Genomic DNA, 15,402 nt, shown 5'->3' with positions numbered 1-15,402 from the left:
AAGCAATTTTTTTGGTCGTAATGATATGCATTCTTAAAGTGAACTGAGAAAAGTCAACTTTTGTGCACAGGCCCAACTGCCATGGTCTCCACTGTTTGTGTTCAGCAAACATGATGTTGACTCACCACGCTTTAATGAGAGCAAAATTCTTCACTTGTGTCAAGAAAGGGGCTCTTTTTTTTTTTTTTTTTAAGAACGAAGTCAAACTGTTGACATTAAATGATATCAGTCAGCTGTCCGCTAAAACCAAGCAAACAAGAAAACGTATATTTCTTTGTTGATGATCATGTCTCTCTTCAGCTTGATCTTGTGATCGGGGGGGAGGGGGGGGGGGGGGGGGGGGGTCAAACCTTCAAGGATCCACATCCCATAAAGTCCAAGTCACATGTCTGCTCATGGCTGCGCGCTGCTGCATCCTCTGGCTCCGGCTGTGTCCAGCTTCATCCGCAAGAGCAGTTCAATCCCAACACTCCCAACCCGGACCGTGAGCCAAAACGGCTGTTGGAGCAGAGCAAATGTCTCTTTGTCTGCTGTCTGTTTCTCAGCGTGATTACAGCCACCACATCTGAACTCTGTCATCTGTGGAGTTAAACTGCTTGTCCCGAGGCCGCTAGTGCAACACGAAGCATGTCGGAGCTCCCCCCCACCCCCCCATCTGTGAGACAAAAAATAAGGGGTCAACTTCCCCCATGAGGAGTTCTCAGTTCAGCAGCTTTTTGTTAAACACCCCTCAAAAAAAAACTAAACAAAAAAAAAACTGATTCCTCTGGTTTATGTAAAAGCCCATGTGTGTCACATTGAAGCCAGGAGCGGAGGTTGTGATTATTGGACAAGTGTGAGACCACAGCGAGACAACCTCTCCCACTCTCACAGCAACAACACACACAACGCAAGAGGGAGAAAAACACATTATAAAAAAAAAAAAAGAAAGAATCGCGACTGCATGCCAAGGTCGGTGCTATGTTTGCTAACACAGCACATATGGAAAACACCTCGGCTGACTTCCACTCGTCTCACTTTGGGCTGCAGCCAAGCAGCGTCCCGACCGTGCCCTGAAGTTTACATACAAGCTGAGCGCATAAACCTCCATCCTCTCCAGAGGCAGACAATGAAGACAACAAACGGCGAAACTCAGCTGTCAGACACAAAGTGTGTTTTGCGTCGGGGGGGGGGAAGACGATCTTCTCCAATCAGTCTTGTTTATAAGAAACCCTGGATTAATTATCTGGGCTGCTTTTACACGAGGAGGGAGCGCGGAGCGGCGGTGTAATGATCCGATGGAGCTGCGGAGGGTTGCTAGGTGGGGAAGAATGTGGCTGGTAATGATGAGGACGCTCTGGCGTGGGGAGGGGGAGGAAGGCGCTGGCAAAGAGAGGAAGCAACCACGGAGCAGAGGAGCTGATGATTCACTGAACAAGCTCAGTCACCAGTCATTTCCACATCATCACTCACTCCCCATTTTAACCTCAGTCTGGCCGGGTCTGAGTTATGGAGGAGCTCAGTGTGTGTGTGTACTGCCAAGCCTCGCTTTCACGTCTGCAACCGTCTGTAATCGGACCAATCCTGCACTGATCAAACATACAAAACCGGGAACCGACGGATAAATCGAACCCATTGATTTTATCCATTTAGTAAAAGTGACTGTTTGCCAGCTGCTCAAACATATACGTACTTATGCCCTCAATATTTGCCTACTTCTTGGGTGTAACAAGTAATTGAAGTTATGTTGCTCAGAAAAAAACACAAAAACTAAGAAAAAGTACAGTGGGGATGGTTTTATAGTAATTTTCCACTGTAGAAGTCGTTTGACAATATATCAGATTTGTGGCCAGTGTTTTCTTCTCTATCCCACATTCTTCCGATTGCCTGTAATTTGACATCAGCATCATGAACGTACACACTGTTCAAAGTAGATAACCATATAAGGAATGACAAGCAGAGACTTATACTGTAGATCAACTCCAGTCTTTACTTCAAGTACTACTTAAACGTGTGTGTACGCTCAATATTTCACACAGAGTCGAAAACAATGTTTGATGGTATGCATCTTAAAATGCATGTTTTATATCCCATTTTCTTTATAATTTAAGGGTCCCTTTAATTTAAGGGTGGTCCCTCAGCATTTGAAAATTATACATTTCTCGTCAGATCCAAAGTTTGGATGAAGTCTGACTCATAGAAGTTGTTCAGATATTATCCAGTTATAAACTTGGTATTTGGAGTCCATTTTACTCTCATAAATATAGACATTAAATTTAGTTCAAAACACAAATTGCAGAGCTCCAAAACTGTAATTGAAAATTGTTAGACATACAATACTGCACAATAATATCAAGATACTTTCATATGGCTGTTATCAGAACATGTATTTATTGTATTATAAATTATACCTGTGTAATTAAGTGGTCCAGCTCGATCGTGATACTGACAATTCATTATGTTTTCATTTTTCAATTCAAGTAATAATAAGAAGTTAATATTTGTCTTCTTGTAGAATTTCAAATGATAGCCTCTGGTGTTTATTAAAACTTCTGAAAACTTCTGACAATCACATCTGATGCTCTTTGAGCTTATTAATGTATTTTTCACAAGCGTTTACTCTTTGAAGTTGTGATATATTTTTCAACATCATGTAAATAATGCAGTCACACTTTTCCCTAAAAAAGAATAATTCATTTGATTTTTTTTTTCCTAACAAAAGTTAGAATTTCATCATCCATAATCCATTAAAAAAATAACACTTTTTCCTGACATTTCGACAGAGTGAGAGCCAGAGGACCACACAGGTAAATAAACTGCTATAATCCACTAAGGGACAAACGGCAAATGCTGCTATTTCACAGCCAGGCAAGATGGTGAGACCACCAGGAGAGGCATGAGAGAGAGAGAGAGAGAAACCAAAATACACAACAAGCAGAGGGATCAGCAGGAAGCACAAGCAGCACACTCAGACTATCGGGCTTCATTTCCTGTCTGGAGGGGTGCCAGTCTTCCTCGACAGGAGGTCACAACCACTGCAGCAAAACCGACGAAGATCCCGAGTCTGTGTGCCGACGGTGGAGGCATCGGAGTGTGGAGGCATGCAAAACTGTACATCCTTAGGAATGAGGACTGGAATGAAAAATAAACCCCCCAAAACAGAGAAATGTGTGCCAAGCTGAGCTCATGAATACAAACTGAATCCTACTTTATAACGCAGGCGGTGGCTCGGCCTGGCTCATGTGATCAGATAAGTATATTGTGTAACTGTAGTAACAGCGACGCAGTGAAGCTCGCAGCTGTGGCACAGTTCAGCAGAGACGTGCGCACGCGTCAGCTGGCTTCTGCATTCATTGTTGCACCCGCCACATCACTGTGGTCACCGGGTTTAATCCGCAGCCGGTACCACGTCCAAATGTGCAGCTGATCGACGCCTCCAAGTAATTAACTTAACACTGGGAGATCAAATTGTGGTCAAACAAGCAGTTCGATTTACAGTTAGAGGTTCATGCCGACGCCGAAAAAGATTAAAACATTTCCTTTCAGCAGCATTTCTACAACTTCCATTAAAGAAGAAACAGTTTCCACTATTGTTGCTCGGGCATGAGTAAGTGTTAACTTCCCTAACGGACATGCTGCCATGACTCAAAATGTTCCAAATGACCATCTTTTTAAAAAAAAAATAAGAAAAATTAATACTCAGCATGAAGTGAGAATTTCCTAAAACTGTGTCACTGAAGCACAATGCGTACTAAAAACGTTTATATTTGTAGTCTAGAGTGTGTGTAGAGTGGGCTCAGTGACTTTAAATGCATCACAGGATGGGTTTAGTGTCCTGGGGGTTTATAGTCATTTTGTCAAGTCTGAAATAAGACTGGTCAAAAGTCTCAAAGGGATACAAAGGTCTATTTTTAAAATAATCTCATCTGCTTCTCTATCAAAATGCAGTAGAACAGAATGGAAACGTTCATCCCTCCAGTAATTTCATGAGGCGAGTCTCATGCACGTTTTGTTTATAATCACAGACAAATGTAAATAATCCCAGTTTGTGTTATTGTTCATAATTTCCCATCATACAAGTCATGGAAATCACGAACAAACTGAAAATATTTCAGTAGTTCATAAATCTGTTGTTTTTTTAAAATGAATGTGATGAATGTAGATAAATGATAAATGATAATATCCCTTTTCAAAAAAAGTGACCTAAAAAGTCTATGTTTGGTCTGATGTGTTTATATGCAAAAATATGAATTCATCATCAGCATATACAAGTCTGTTATGCTTCAGTTTAGAAATCCTTCTCTTTCTCCTAATAAAACCTTGAGACTTTTTTTTTTTTTTACACCAATGTGCAGCCTTACTTGCAGTAATACCAATTAATGTTGGGTTCACACAGTGTTGAATTTTTTACAAATAACGCCTCAAAAATATTTGGGTTCAAACGACACAACAACATGCTCGAAAACATCCATCAACACTGAAAGCCTCTTGAAGCCACTCCTCACAAAATACCGTCTGGTCACTCTGCATTATCCAACATTAATATCATCAAATTGGCACTTTTCTTGTTTGTCACATTGGCATGAAGAGATGCTATTCACCCATCTACTACATGAAGACCGTGTGCGGCCGGATGCTATCTGATTTAGTTTTTATTTACAACTAAATTACATACTGAAGATGGGCGTCGGGGGGGAAGCCACAGCACGCACCTCGAGTCTCCCCTCTCAGCTCGGGGCTTCACAGGGAGGCGTCTCAGTGCGAGGCACTTTCTTCCACCGGAATAACAAAGCGCTCCCTGTTCGCAGCCTCTTAGCAGCCACTTCACACGCAGCCCAAGGTGGAAGCCCCCCGCGAGCTACTCCACTTTTGCCTCCAGCGCTGCGGGGAGATGCCGAACGGGGAAGCGGGGAAGGAGACGTGCGAACAAACACCGAACAGCGCGCACAAACGCTAGTGCGCCTACACAACGGACGAACACTGAAACACACAAAACCCAAAATGTACACAGAGCACTGCAGCTTATCTAGTGGCTGAATTTGTCGCAGCAGATTAATATGAAACAAGTAAGCAGCGATTTCAGGAGAAAACTTTTTCTCACAAGATTCATCAGGTAGTAAAACGACGGGCATGTTATTAGCGATAAGCAATAGAAGTGGCAAATTATTTAATCCTACAATACTTTAATTGCAACTTCTAAAATGTGAGGGTTATGTATTCCCCATTTGAGACAAATACTGAATACTTCATTACACTGAGGGTTTTTTTAAACCGTTGAAAGCAAAATGGGCAAAATTTAATGTCAAGTTGAGACTACATAGTGTATTTTTCTTATGAGATGGCGACTGCATTGTTTAGCTGAGATTATAGTAACTGGGTGGATTCAAAACCACATGCCAGACAAGTTAGTATGTACTGATTTAGGCAAAACGTAGCATCTTTAAGGAGCCAGTACCAACATAAACAATCAGCAAACGCATGTGGAGCAGGCAGATTAAAGTAGAGTAACATAGGGAGTAGATCAACTTTGAACTAAATGAATGGAGAACCAGCATTTGTGTTGATGTGATTCAGTTCCAACAAAACTTTAAAAAGGTTTTTCCTTTCAATCATCATTGACACGAAATCATTCCCCAAGTAACTCACCTGTAACCTTTCCTTGTGATTTTTGGTTTTGTTCAGGGTGTGACCCTGAGCAGTTTGTCAGGATTTGTCGTCCCTAAGCTTTCAAAAAACGGTGTAGTGGTAAAACCTGTTTTAGTATCGAATAACTCTGTAGCTTTATATTGCACAATACGAAAAAAAGCATAGCAAGTACAGTATACTGCAGTAAACGGAGCGAGATTTAACCAGTTACTGACTGACAAGTTAACACAGGTAAATCAGTATCTAATTTCAATTTTGAATAATACAATATCACTCAAGATAACTGCCACTATACATTCGGAAGCTTTATTGCAATGAGCCACAAATGAAGGAAATACACAACCACAAACACACACAGTAAAATGTGACATATATGCAGATCTGTGCAAAAATGTGCTCAAAAAAGTGACAAATGACTCGATTGAGCTGTTCACAGTTTATCACTTAACATAATGCAACGTGAATGAACAGAGAAGTAATCTGTATTCAGTGACCGCCATTTGCACCAGAAACAGCATCACTGCTTCTTGGAAATGTGCAGTTTTTGTATAAACATAGTACCGAGCACAGATCTATTCACGTAATCTTAAACAGACTCCATGAGAGTGAAATGAGGACTCTGTGGGGACCGCATTACTGCCAGGACTCTTCAACGAAAATAAAGTATCACTTAATGACATTTGGCTGTATTATTGGGATTACTATACTCTGCTGCAGAGTAAATCTGTAAGCAATCAGAGAAGTAGCTTTTATTGTTGACATGAGAGGAATGTGACATATATGACTATACTCATTAACATTTTACGAGAGAACTGTATTTAGGTTTTTGCTCATGAATGTGTAATGTTGTATTGTGCGAGTTTAACACTGTGCAGCATTGTAAAGAAAGTTCCCCACTATAATGTGACACTGATGAGGTTTTATTATGAGAGGTGGCCAAGTGCTCACACAACATTTTTATTCAAAATGTTTTCATTGTTACATTTTCTTGATGCATTTAATTATCACCGGACGTAAATCTGTTTCAATACAATTTGGTTTGAGTTATATTGTGCCGAATGGAATAGATCTGCAACGTGAAAGTGACTGAAATACAGGGCACCAAATATAAATGCGATGCCCCGTGTGTCCTCCGTGTGCACGTCCAAGACAGAAGATGTGCTGGGTTCCAGTCAGAGTTACCAAGCAGACACACCCTGACTGAGGCAAGGCAAACCCCTCGGAACTACTGGTTAGACCAAAGAAAGTACCGTTGACGCCAGGCAGCGTCTCACCATACACACTGACTAACACACTGTTTGTGGACTGCATTCGAGGGCAAATCTGGCTTCAGGCGTGGATCAGCTCGGGATCAAGACAGAAACTGGAGAAAATGAGCACAGACGAATAAAAACAATGAATTCTGAACTGGGAATATGTTTCATCGCATCTCGCAGGCAACCTGAGGTCATTTCCTTTCTTTTCTCCCGCCGAAGCTACAAAAAGCCCTCCGAGCTACAGGCTTCCCCCTCTCCATTAACCATTCATCAGAATACAACTCAGGGCTGGAGGGTTTCCTGCTAATCTCACATCCATGAGCGGCGAGCATAACGTGATAACGATCCATCTCAGAACAAGACAGTGGAGGGCGATAACGCAGGCGAAGCCTGCGAAGCCCGGTACTCTGCCTCTTCATTATTAAGAAGAAAGTCACGCTTCATCGCGTCCCAACATGCGAAGACCTCTGCGCTCGTTTATAGAGGAACAACAACAACAACAACAACCAGGCAGACGTGAAAAAAAAATGAGGCGGCCTGTGTTCCGTGATGCGCAAAGCTGTAAAATTGTTCTCATTTTTCCTGAGACAAATTGTGCAAATTGTACCAACAAACATGGAGCTACAAAGATTTCCAGCTGAAAGAAGCCATTTCAGATGCGACTGCGCCTCCCTGCAAATCTTGGAACAAGGGAAAAAAAAAAAAAAGGACATGAGGAGGAGGAAAGATCTTTGTTTGCATGTCAGCTGACCTCAAGTGACACAGTTCAGTGTGTCCTGGAGGCTTTGCTTTGGCTACAGTAAGCACACAGGCAGGAGCGTGAAACAGTGACCCAAGTCTGGAAATTCCCGCGCACAAGACGAGAGACACAAGAGTCCGACAGCGTAAACTCCTCGCCACGTCCCGACCACGTCTCTCATATACTTTTTTCCAGTGTGGTTCGAGCTGGTTGCCATGGAGACCAAAGCATGGGATGGCGTCATGGTGACCTTGGTGTCGGCTGAATGCAATTTGCCAGGATGTTGACTCAAAACCTGAGTGCAAATATGCCTTTTTTTGGTCTCCCTCTTTTGGCTTTCTTTGCTTGTCACCATCAATCTTCCATTTCTTTTTTTTTGGCCTTCTCTCTGATTTGCTGGTTGTCTTTCCCTTGCTCCCTCTCTTATCCTCAAGGCTCACGTCCTCTTTTCCTCCGATACACTAGAAATCTGACCTTCATTGTATCTTCAAAGAATTCTCAACACCCTTGGCGAAGACACGCAGACAAGACAACATACAAGAGAAAGGCAAAACTAAAAAGGAACTAATCCTTCCGATTCGCATCCGATCGCTGTGAAGCCTCATTATTAACACTTATTTTACAGGATTGGATTGTTCTGGGTTTTGATGAACGTCTCTCGGTTCTAATCTACGAGATGCCACATGGCTGCGGTTTCTTTGATTTGTCTGAGCTTTTAATGCCTTCATTGGATGAGGGCTGGATTTACCTGCACATGGCGAGAGGAAAAGGTTAGACTGTATAGGAATAACTTGGTAAAGTAGTCGGTGCTTTAGAGTGTGTGTTAAATTTGCAGCGAGTTATTTCCAGGCTGTTGAGTGGTACTCTGTCAGAGGCGAATGTAAACGTTTCAGTGTGTTTGAGAGAATCCAACCAAAACAGACCACCAGTCATTCGGCCAAACACACAGCCAGTCAGTACGTGAATACGACTGATGAACCAATAAAAGGAACCAGGGGGCACAAAAGATCTCGTACTGATGGGGAATAAGAGCGCTTGTGTGGAATCCAGAGGAGAAGTGGGAAATGTGGGGCGACCATTCTTCACAGCTGGACGGTCTGTGGCCGTATCTGTGTGCGAGTCCTGACCTGAGAGATGTGGTTGATGGAGGACTCCATGCGCCGCAGCTGCGAGGCCTGGATGTCCAGCAGCTGCAGCACGTTGTTGGCTAAGGCATTGATCTGGTAGGCCACGCTGGCCAGGGACTGGGTGGTGTAGGCTTTGGTCTCCTCCAATGCTTTCCTCTTGTCCTGGGCCTGTGAGTAAAAAAAATCAAAGAGAAGACCGGTTAGAAAGATGTCGCATATCATCCGTGTCCATCCATTCCCCCATATCCAGGCCATTAGATTGACCGAGACATCCATTTCTCTGCCCGGCTCTCATTCCCAGCATACCACGTTCTCTCTGTAGGGAATTCGGATGATGCAACATGTCCAGCAGCTGCCATGTTGGATGCTCCCAGAACAGAGTGTGAACAGCTGATGGCATTTGTAAACTAGACAACTTAAGACCTCTTAACAGGACTGAAACAAACTCAATACTCACATTTTTTTAATATTAATCATGTTGCTGGAAGTATTGTTTTTCCCTTTTTAAATTTAGCATGTATATATTCACTGTAGTAACTTATCACTTACTAACAAACTCTTCCAGTAAAAAAGTTCTCCAGCAAAAATGTCTGGAATTCATTGAACCCCAACCAAACTAAACACAATTACCCAGATGTCCTCAGTATCTGCCGATAGCTGCTTTTTGTCAGCATCTGTCAAAATGATTCCTAAACATGTTCTTCTGCAACTGAGTGCTCACGAAATATGAGCATATTTTCATTTGAATAACTACTATGATCAAAAAACACCCTGGCTACAGAACTAATCACACACCATGTTATACTGTCAGGTTGTTCAAGACAACATCAGTACAAATGGGCAGATCTCTTGAATTGAGCCATCACGTTTGATCTCCCCTGTGCCGCTCGCTCATAAAGCGAAGTCCAAAGAGCACGGCCTGGAGGGGCAACACTGGCCTTTGATAACAGGCAGTCGTGGCAGGAGGTAGGAGGTGGCGGCAGCGGCGGGGGAGATGATTACTGGGGTTGAAGCTTGTAGAGGGAGGGAAGAGAAAAAGAAGGGGGGGGGAGTGTTTGACCACATGAAGATGAGAGGACAGGAACACTACATGCAAACTAACCACATCGCTGCATGTGTCATTACCGATTCCCCCGCGGGAGAGCGTCACTAATCCAGCAGCAATCTGTGCAGCTAAAGGCTGGGTGAAGACGCGACGGGGTTAGGCCGTGCTTTTCTTTAAACGGGAATCAGAGCAGCAGATGTGTTGCGGGATAACAGCTCTCCGGAAGGAGGAGAGATTCCTCCGGAGGACTCGATGCAAAAGGCCATCTGTTGAAGCCACACACTGACACCTACTACTGACGCCGCGGTGTGCCGAGAATGGCACAGCTGCAGGAAAACCCATGACACAACAAAAAACAAACAAACAAACAGAAATCCCGCAGCGGCAGGCAATGAATTAGAAGACGATGCAGTTTTTGTCTACCGTTTGGGGACAAAAAAAAAGAAGTCAAAATGATTACTCAACAAATCGGCTTGAAAATAAATCTAAAAAACAAACTTGGCCATGATTAAATGGAAATGTTATATATATTTGAGTATATTCAATCTCATATCTAAAACGTTTTCATGTTTGACAGCGTTTCGCTTAGGAGTTACAATATTTCAAAAGCTAAAACATGCAATAGACTGTAAAGAACTAAGTGCTCCGACATCCTCACAATAACGATGACCGATTGCACTGTACGGTTAAGTACAAAAGTTACCGAGCCTCGTCAACAGATTTGCAACACCACTTTAGTCCACAAGGTGCGGTAGTGAGTCCGTGTAATTCCGTTTCTACCAAGAGAAGCAGCAGCAATATGTGATCATGCTGCCATATTGCCCCGTTAAAAGAGCAACAAACAAACACCAAAGTATGAGTTTACATTTTCTATTCATCATTTAAAAGTCCTTTCTGCCTTGAAATTGTTAGAAATAATGCCTTTATCCGCTAGACGCATTTACTTCTGAAAACTTATTTTTTTTAATGCAATTTTGTTCATCGGTACATTCAAATACTGTATATTGAAACTACTGGCAAAAGTCTATTCAAACAGAGCACCAAACACCATTCACAAATCAAGTGAAAAACCTTGTGAAGATCAATAAGATTGTGTTGGGTTTGAAATGCAAATTGCAACCGTAACATTGAGAATCTCACCTTTTCAGTCACTGATATATTGCAGCTGTGCACGGCACCATTCATGTGTTACCTCACACGTGCTGAGCGTTTGTCAGTAAACAAGCACAAATCTAGACCCTCTACTCCTATGAGACAGACAAGGTGTTCGCTTGAGCTTAAACCGCCCCCCCGGAGGAGAACATGTGACGTTTGGTCCACAATGGGGACGGTTCATACTGTTCTCATATACGTCCAACCGAACGTCATATGCCTTCGGGCTTTCTTCTTGAGATCTCACCTTTCACAGTTTCACACGCAGATAAAAACAGTTTGAAAAAGACGGGCACAAATGAATTTGCCATCTTGCACTAAGTCTTAATAAACCAGAGCTTGGACTAGAAACTGTCAGCTGAAGTTTGTTTTTCTTCCCTTCCGCTTGTGACACGCCAGTGCTCCCTACAATAAACTGATCATGTTTTTGTCAGGAAAAACTAGCCCCTGTGAGTAGGAACAGATACAATTGATATTTCCTGGTTCGCATGAGAATAAATCTTAATCCTTGTGTTAATCAGGCAGCTGTAATTCCCCCTCACACACAGAGCTCAAGGGTGTGAAATCAGTTGCACAGCTCACTGTGTCGCAGTATGTGGAACAAACAGACAGTCACAAAACCCCTTTTTTTTTTTTTTTTTTAATCTCTCGGGTAAAACGATCCTAAAATGCCCTCACAGCCAGAGCTGTGATGCGAGGTTAGCAGTAGGCGTTGGGAGGACAGGGGGACAGATGTGACACTTGATTACATCTCCACTGGCGGCATCTTATGACCTCCTGCTCTAGTTAAAGCCCCCCCTCCCTTGTAGTATAGCTAGTTCACCCTTCACAGCACTTACAAATCTCCACACTAACCAGATTTTGTTGTTCGATTACCAAACAACATGCGATTGACTCCAAAAATCCATCTGAAATAATTACAACCAACAATTTGAGACACACGCCGGTTCTCAAATTAATAGTGGCGTAAAGTTGAGAGTGCGCCACCGCACCGGGAGAGGCAGAGAATTAGGTGAGCTCCCAGAGTGCTCCCGGGGCATTTTAGCTCATATTTCTGAGCTGAGTAATGACTGAGAGAAAGAGACTCGGGGAATATCCAGGCAGTAGTAGACAGGCTGTCAGCACCTTTGCCGGGTTTAAAAAGAGAGTACAGAGGAATGCACGGTCGGCGTACTCGCTGTTAAACTACGGTAGTCGCTGGGAGCTGAGGCAAGCCGGATAATCAAACACGAACGCGGCAAAGATACGGGCGGAGGGTACTGACGTTTGAGAGGAAACTCTGTTAAAGACGGTGCAGTGGAGGTGGATCAATTTCTGGAACAATGAGGGAGTGGCAGTTTCCTGGCATGGTTTGTTGAAGTGCTGAAATGAGTAAATGCTCTCATCTCGCTCTGTCACCCATCCAGTCTAACAAGATAACGGCCGCAAAACCCCAATCCTGCTTTGTTTTGTTGTTTTTTTTTTAAACAGGGAGGATTTTCTTTGGAAATGCAGGTTTGTCTGCCGTTTTACTCTCGACTGCTTTGAGATGGGAGGAAGGAAAGTTGCAGACTTCCTCCCCGAGGAGAGAATCTGTTCAGGGGTCAGTAGAGGAGGAGCTGCCCCAACAACCCTGAACGCCTCGGCAAAAGGAGGAAACGGGCCAAATGAGTATTCCTGACATGACTAACAGACAATGTAGGGAACTGAAATGGAAACTTACAAGATCAAATACTCAATAGGATGGTCCAATCAAATCGAGAACAGAACAAAAAGTCCTCTAAAGGATGTGAATAGTTTGAACATGTGTGAATATTTGACAGAAGCTTTGCTGTGTTTATCTTGTACACATTTGAGCTCCCGCTTGTCCAGAGGGGAAATGTTCCAAGAACAAAAAGAAGAAGAAGAAGAAGAAGAAAAAAAAAAAAAACTTTCAGGAATGTGAGGAATTCTGCAGCATGTCATACATCTTCAAACTCTCAAGAGCTGGCTGCTGGGGAGCTCAGCAGCAGACAAACAAGTGTCAGCCACGAGCAAGGCAAAACAAACACACTGTCAACATGACATGGGGGGGAAAAAGGGAGAAAAAAAAGCTAATCCACAAGAAAAGTTTGAGAACTGCAAACTTCTCCTTCAAAAACAACCTCAACAGGACTGAAAGCGGTACTGTACAGAGCGGAGTGATGGTTCCTCCGAGTGGAAGGTCAGCTCGCTCGCACGGCCCCCTGCGCTGCCCGTCATGTATCGACCGCTGATTACTGTGGACTGGACAGGGGTGAGATAAGTGAGGCGGGAGGCAGCTGGGAGTTCTGCAGCTCGTTGTATTGATGCCGGCTGCCCGAGTACGAGCGACGAGACAGAAACGGACAGGATCCGGAGCTATTACCTGATCGTTTACCTCAAATTTAATGCCTCGGTACACCGAGACGTAACGTCGCACATGTTGTGACAGACTGTAATATTGGGATGTATACACACACTGACGGCTTCTGGTTTTGGAAAATGTCCCATTTTATGCAGATCTGTACAAGAGGTTGGTAAAAAAAAAAAATAACGAGACAATTTCCCCCGTTGACACTGTGAGAACAATGGATTTACAATGCTCAGTGCAATTTGGATGTCAAAGTCCAATTTTGCAAGTATAATAGCTGACAATTTGAGAGCCAAGGGAGAAAACCCAGCGTCTTGTGACGTCTTCCAGAGAGAGATTTCATGGGCTGCTCAGGATATGCAACGAAATCTAAAAAGTGACTAACCGCTGCTCAAGTCAACTTTGTTCCATTAAAAACATGGAGCTCACATTTCTAATGTTGATCACCATAATTTGACTTGAAATGTATTCAAACGTCCAACATGGAGAAACAGGTCAATTCAATTCAATCGAGATTCTTACTTAATTACTTTATTAAACTGATATCATAATGTCTTTTTACCTTTGTAAACACGTGTCTTGAATAGGACATACTATGGTTTCAGAATATATTTAACATGTACTTTAAAAAAAAAAGATTTTCATGTGAAATGTGGCCAAAGTAGTATTATTAATAGTATTATTTCTAAGACCTGGTAGAAATAATAGTCATTTTAATGCAAATGTGTCATCTAAGAAACCATTTCTGTGAACTCTGTGTGACCTCATCGTTAAGCCTTTTTCACACAGCAAGACATCGTGAAGGAGGAAACTTGTGGAAAATTACAAAAAGCGAACAGCAGCACAAGCCACCTGAGGAGACCAGACAGTGCAAGCGACTCTGGAGCGAGTGAAGTATAAAGACTTCAAATCAAAGCTTGAGCAAAGTCTGGGTTCTTCGGAAAGAAAAAAAAAGAAAAGAAAAGAAAAAAGAGCAGTGTACGATAAGTGAATTCATAATATCTCCTCCTCTTCCTCCACCAGGGCAGATGGAGGCTGACTGAAAGGCCATAAGGTCTATCTGACCTTGAAGAACTGCGAGCGAGCGATTAAGAATTCCTGGGGTATGTCAGGGAGGAGGACACAAAAGGGGAAGTTTGCACAAGGAGGAAATTCATTAACCTTTAGTGACTGACTTGGTGATTGGCTCGTCGAGGCACAAAGCGGCTGTACTTTTGTACGCACACCAAGTATTTAACCGATAAACAAAAATACCGACAAGAATCTGGTTCTCTGAGGATTTTCACAAGGTCAGTTCCTCTCCGCCGGGTTCCCGTGACACAATATTTGCATATTTCAGGAAGTGGAGGACACTCCGAGCAATTAAAAGAAGAGATCAAAATTCAGTGACTCCGACTATAAGCGGTGAGCGGCATTAATCCAGTTTTGTGAAACTCCTACTTTCTACACTTTGACAGATCAGCGCAACGGTCTGGACCAAACCAAGCTCCGTCAGCTGAGGGGGGTGACAGGTGGTCAAAAGGATGAATGGCCTGGCTGGTAGGCTGAGAGCCGCCAGGCCTCTCCATGCTGCGAGGCAACCAGGCCATGCCGCAGAGAGAGAGAGAGAGAGAGAGAGATGAATAGAGGACAGGAAATGAGAACTCCAGAGTAACCCAGAAAAGACAGAGAAATGTTGAAAAAAACATTGTAATATTTACTGACTTAGGGCGAGACTGTCAGGACTCTCCAGTACAAAGCCGTCCGCATTGATCTCAAACATAGATTCTAAAACTCCGGTTTTGCATCTCGCTGGCTCAGCGGGTGAAGTCGTGACATTGAACTGGCTTCTGACCTCCTGGTTCAACACATCGACGGGTTTCCAGCTCCTCGTTTCTGGTAACTGTACAAAGTGTGGCAGGGACCACTTCTGAAAACCTGCAACGATCTCCGAGAAACTTACAAGATATGCATTCATACCGTCATTTCACCTTAATTTCTCATTGTGCTCTGCATCAGATTTGACTACAGCCTACAGCATGTGTGGAAAATGCACGGGAATGATGCACATTGGTGTATCAAGCCTTTATCTTCCAGGGCTGTGGCAGCTCACTACTAATTGGAGAATG

General features: G+C 43.2%; 1 protein-coding gene across 9 annotated transcripts in view; it reads right to left on the bottom strand.

Annotated features, from left to right (window-relative positions):
• The window catches only part of abi1a (abl-interactor 1a), a 48,442-nt gene that overhangs the window by 28,502 nt on the left and 4,538 nt on the right, over positions 1–15,402 (bottom strand). For all 9 annotated transcript variants that reach the window (XM_080514932.1, XM_080514934.1, XM_080514937.1 and 6 more), the window contains exon 2: positions 8,748–8,915. In XM_080514932.1, coding sequence (XP_080371058.1) covers positions 8,748–8,915 — 168 coding nt within the window. The remainder of the gene's footprint in view (positions 1–8,747; positions 8,916–15,402) is intronic.

This window comes from Blennius ocellaris (genome assembly GCF_963422515.1).
Source record: "Blennius ocellaris genome assembly, chromosome: 19".
Classification (NCBI taxonomy): domain Eukaryota; kingdom Metazoa; phylum Chordata; class Actinopteri; order Blenniiformes; family Blenniidae; genus Blennius; species Blennius ocellaris.
The sequence above is the reverse complement of the archived record's forward strand: the minus strand, read 5'-3'. Positions and strand labels throughout refer to the sequence as shown.